Below are 5,759 nucleotides of genomic sequence, written 5' to 3'. Positions count from 1 at the left end.
TACAAAGGCCGTATTTGTTGTTATTTTCCTCTAATCCACTAGATGGCATTAAAACTCACCGCAACACTTTTCTTAAAGAGACAGTTCACCCAAAAATGAAAATTGTTTACTCACACTCAAGTTGTTCCAAACTTGTACAAGTTTCTTTCTTTTGCTGAACACAAAAGAAGATATTTTGAAAGATGTTGGTAACTAAACAGTTGATGTACCCCATTGACTTCCATAGTATTTTTTTTCCTGCTATGAAAGTCAATGGGGTTCATCAAATGTGATACTGATTTTATACAACAATTAAATAAGAAATTAATATTGTGTTATATTTTAGACACAATATTGTCTGTTTTTGTTACCTATAAAGCAATAGCAGAACTGTTCTGTTCCTCCGAAAATGTCATTTCTGAATGAATCCGCGGTTTGAGTGAATCAATCGGGTGAATCAATGATTCAATGACTCGTTCATAGAGAGAGCGAACTGAAAGAATCAGTCGTTTGAACGAATCTAATGAATAGATGACTCACTCATTTAGACATTTACCGCCACCTACTGTCAGTTTTAGTTTGTTATTTAGAGTATCATTTCATGTAAAAACATTTCATATTTCCATATGAATAAAAACCCTTTAAAAGTACAGTTCACCCAAAAATTTGTAAAAAAATTTAAATAAATCTTAAGCTACTTTTGTTGATGCTTTTGTAACACAATAATGACTTTAACTTAATTTTTTTGCCAAATTTGATGTGCGATTAATTTATCCACATTGTGCAATTAATTGATTTGAATTGTTTGACAGTTTTACAATAACTGAAGAATATGTAAAAGCATGGTGTTTAAGGATAAATCATAAAATAATAAATATCTGGCTGAGTTTGTTTTATTTATTGACAAGACATGGTTAGATTCAAATGATCAATGTCATTTATTCATTCAGATTTAGTCCATTTAGATAATCACTGTATTAATAATAAAACCATTAAAAATATGAGGCTAATCAAATAAGTGCAATTTATTGTTAAGTGCAAAGCCATATTAAATGATTATGGGAAGGGTTTATTGTGCAGGCAAGCAGAATAAAATGGTTTTTTTTATAAAATTTCTGTATTTTTAATGATGGTGTTTTTTTTTTATTGAATATCCAAAAACTAAACAGAATATCAGACCCTATTTGAACAGTGAAAGGCAGATTACATCGGATTCTCCACGTCTGATCTGACATTAACACTTACAGGCTTTTTTTCATGGCACGTCTTCTTCCTGTCACATGACACACACAAGCTGTCTCTTTGATGGAGCCGGTTGCCATGGTAACAGCTGAGTTGATGTCATCAGTGAATTTGTGAATGGAGACCAAGTGTGTGAGATAACCTGCTGCTCTCCTGGAAGAGAAAAGACATGAACGCATGTGCTTTATAGAGGAAAGATGCATGAGATTCGCTTCTCAGTGTTTCTTTGTGACTCGGCAGGATTGACCAAGACAAACTTAATAAAATGAAAAATGTTTTGTCATTTTTATTATGTATGTTTTCAAGTTGAAACCTACATGGCAACACTTTAACCTTTAAATAAACACAAACAATAACATGGAAAAAAAGAGTAAAAAGGTTAAATATATGCAAAGATGTCAAGACCAATAACAATTCAGTATGCAAATGCCACATCAATATGCAAATATCGCATGATCTGCTTTTACTGAACATTAAATCAGTGAGAGATTTCAAAGCCTGAGGAACATTAACACAGAGATGCCAAAAAAACACTGGAATTATGGGAGAATTTAATCAAAAAAGGACTTTTCATTGTTTCACTCAGTCTTGTGTTTATTATTAGTGATGTGGATTTTACAATGACTCTTTCTGCAAGTTGCATCGTTCCGCCAGTAGGTGGCGACAAACGACTCTCTCTATGAGCGACTCAACTGAGTCAATTCGAATCGTTCAAAAACAATGATTCATTAATGAACGCTACTATGTTTATTCTGAACGCTGTGGCTAAAGATATTTTGGAGAATATCTGCATCATTGGATTAATAAAGAAAATGTTGTGGTGAGCAAAAACCGCATAAGGGTTATTTTTAACCCTTTACGAAGCTCCGACTCCGGTTTCATCCATATAGTAGCCCAAAAATGACCATTTGAACATACATTTCTGGCTAAAGTCTTTGAATTTTAACTTTGTTTACACACTCATAGGCTCCTTCTGATGTTTCATCAGACAGACAGTAGTCCATATTTGACCAATTGAACATATTTCTCGATAAAGAGTCCTCAAAGGGTAACTTACACATTCTCATAGACGTCTTTTGATGTTACATCAACCATACAATGGTCCATGTTTGACCTAGGGAACATATTTCTGGCCAAAGAGTCATCAAAGGGTAACTTACTAAGCGTCCTCGTAGACTTCTGTGATGTTACATCAACCATACATTGGTCCACATTAAATATGTTTGAGGAAAAACGTGAATATAAAATAAATGTGCTTGCTGAGGAAATATTTCACATCCTTTTTATGGGCTCTCTCAGGAGTGCGCATGCGCACGCCACTGCCTGACTGACTTCATGCCACATTCCACGCACATGCGCAGTGCCGTCTGCGTTTCAGGGGGCGTGGCTGACGCGCGAGAGAGGGGCGTGGCTGAGGTGGGTGTGTGGCTCAGCTGATACACGCATCCACTGACTATCATCATCATCATCATCATCTGAGACTTGCTCCTGTAAAGATAAACACCGCTCGGTGGTTTAATGGACTCGCTGTGGACGCGTCGGTGAATGAACGCGACCGATGTGACGCGCGTCGCTGTCCGCGGTGCTGAAACAGTGAGTACGAGCACGCATTATAACCAGCGTTATTATAAAGACCTCCATTCTCTCTCGCACATAAAGCCAGCGAGCACGCATTATGTAATGCATTGAAGGAACGAAAAAGCAGGTTTCCATCTTCATGCTGCGTCTTTGTTTGTGTGCACAAGCTGGAGATTGTTAGGCAGAAAATGGAGAGTGTGTATTAGAGCAGGGCTTTATTAGGATGCATGCTTTTAGAAGGAGCTGCAGGTTTCTATTCAGACACAACACAGCACATGAAAGGCGATGCAATCTTTTGTGTTTAGACACACAGGTGGACTCGATGCTGACCGCTCAGATCACAACTTACAGGATTTCAGGGAGGTTGAGGCCTTAAGGAGGCAATAAAAGTTTGCTCATGCATTCTCATTCACCTTACACACAAAGCCACACATAAGTCACCTCGTGGCCCATCACAAGCCAATGTGCCAAAGCAAATGTGTGTGAGATGTGCAAGTGAGAGAACAGATGAGGTAATGGTAAAGCACTGGAGTGTGAAGCCCCTGTTGGTTGGACATGGTGCTGCATCTCACTCAGAGTCTTTAACGGCATCAATATGAGTGTTTTACAGGGTTTTTTCAACTGATTTTACACACATTTGTAAAACTTTGCCTCTTTTTTTTCCAAAACTTTACACACAAATCCAAGAACTGCACACACAAAATGCAAAATGCCTCACATCTCTTGCAAAATAAAGCACTGCATTCAAAACATCTCAAAAGCAAACATTTGTGTTGCGTTGCAAACACCTTTGCCATAATATTATATGTTTGGATATATCATATGCACACAGTTATTCAAAACCTAAAGCTCTCATTTCACATACATTTCTGCACAAGATTGAAAGTAATTGGCGGAGAGATGTTGAAAAAGTCATGATAAACATGAAAGTAAGACTGAAATCAAACTATTATTTTTACTGTAAGCATTTGTGACTGTGAATACAGTATTACACAGTCGAAAAACCTATAACTTGACCTTTGACCTATTTATAGACCTATTCTAAAGCCCTGATTGGTTGGTGTTCAGTAAAGCGATGAGTGTTTGCACATGTGAGGAGTGTGTGTGAGTGTGTGTGAGGCTCTGATGAATTCCTGTGGTGTTTTGATAGGTTGTGTTTGATAAAGGGAATCAAGAGACTTCCGGTTAGATTTGTGTGTGTTACATAGAGAAGTGTGTGTTGTGGTTTGCAAAAAGTGTTTTATGAAATTGAAAACTGAGTCGAAGGCCGAGAATTAGTGTGTGGTTTTGCAGATTTGTTCTGTGGTTCTGGTGTTCGAGTGTCAGGTTTCAGAAATAGCGTAAGGATTTTTCTTTCACTAGGTTAAATTATTAGTGCATTATTATAAGTGCATTTGTTTATGGTTGGAGATCGTAAAGACATGTTGCTTGAGCACCGGATCTTTAGAAAAAAGATAAGAGCATTCTTAAGAAATGTATTTGGGAATACAAAATATTCGTAACTTTATTTATTCTTAAGAATGCTTTGTGAATCTTTTTGATTAACTCTTATCATGCTACTGTCATGCAAAGGTTTTCTCGCCACGGCTGCGTTTGAAAAAAATACAGTAAAAATAGTGAAATATTATTATAATGTAAATCATCTGTTTTCTATGTGAATATACAGTAAAGTGTAATTTATATCCTGTGATCAAAGCTGAATTTTCAGCATCATTACTCCAGTCTTCAGTGTCACATGATCCTTCACAAATCACTCTAATATGATGATTTGATGCTCAAGAAACATTTATGATTATTAGCAATGTTGAAAACAGTTTGTGGAAACTGTGATGCATTTCATTATTCAGGATTCTTTGATGAATAGAACGTTCAAAAGAGCAGCGTTTATTTGAAATAGAATCTTTTGTAACATTTTAAATGTCTTTACTTTCATCAATTGAATGCATTTTGATGAATTGTAAAGAGTTATTTCTTTCTTGAATGTTGAATGTGCTTTCTCACCCCTGTGTCCGCCTCAGTGTCTGTCAGGAGGTCCGGCATCAGTATCGGCCCATGTGGAGGTTGAGTGACGGCCCGGTTCGCCCAGGATGGGTAGTGTCGGCAGTGGGGTGGCGGGCGAGCAGGAGTTCGCCATGAAGAGCGTGGGCACGCGCACCACCCTCCCTCGAGGCCCGGCTCTGACCCGGCGAGATCATGTCAGATCCAGTGCCGAGCGGCTCCACCCGCCTCCATCCGACCGTCTCCACCAGCCTCCGTCATCCGAGGGCTCCAGTGACGAGTTCACTACAGATCGAGGACTGGGTAAGATCGCCTCGTCCCGGCTGGAGAGGGGTCCGGGGAACGGGAACGGGCCGGAGGGGAACGGGAAACACCGGACTGGAGCCGGAGGAGGAGTGACTCTGGATGCGTGTGGGAACGTCGTGGGTCACGGAGCGGAGAAGAGCCATGATGGAGTCGCACCGGGGAAGAACAGAGACGGAAACAACAGCAAGAGGGACAGTCGAACGCCACCTAAGATTCTCGCGGTCTCGGGAAAACTTGAGCAGGTACGACTGAAGCGGGAGATGGATGGATGGATGGATAGAACAAACACAGTTATGAGGGCTATTTAAAGGGATAGTTCACCCAAAAATTAAAATTAGCCCATGATTTACTCACCCTGAAGTCATCCTAGGTGTATATAACATTTTTCATTCAGACAAATGCAACCGGAGTTATATTAAAAAATGTCCTGGCTCTTTCAAGCTTTATAATGGCAGTGAATGGCTGTTTCTGTTTTGAAGTCCATAAAAGTGCATCTGTCCATCATAAAAGTGCATCTGTCCATCATAAAAGTGCATCTATCCATCATAAAAGTGCATCTGTCCATCATAAAAGTGCATCTGTCCATCATAAAAGTGCATCTGTCCATCATAAAAGTGCATCTGTCCATCATTAAAGTGCATCTGTCCATCATAAAA

General features: G+C 39.0%; 1 protein-coding gene across 1 annotated transcript in view; it reads left to right on the top strand.

Annotated features, from left to right (window-relative positions):
• The first annotated feature begins 2,592 nt into the window (after positions 1–2,592).
• lzts3b (leucine zipper, putative tumor suppressor family member 3b) overlaps positions 2,593–5,759 on the top strand; it is a 12,186-nt gene continuing 9,019 nt past the window's right edge. The window contains exons 1-2 of the mRNA XM_084389052.1: positions 2,593–2,814; positions 4,818–5,345. Of these exons, the coding sequence (XP_084245178.1) occupies positions 4,887–5,345 (459 nt within the window). The 5' untranslated portion in view covers positions 2,593–2,814; positions 4,818–4,886. The remainder of the gene's footprint in view (positions 2,815–4,817; positions 5,346–5,759) is intronic.

Source organism: Rutilus rutilus, assembly GCF_951802725.1.
Source record: "Rutilus rutilus genome assembly, chromosome: 19".
NCBI classification, from domain to species: Eukaryota; Metazoa; Chordata; class Actinopteri; order Cypriniformes; family Leuciscidae; genus Rutilus; species Rutilus rutilus.
This window is presented reverse-complemented; position numbering and strand designations above follow the sequence as displayed.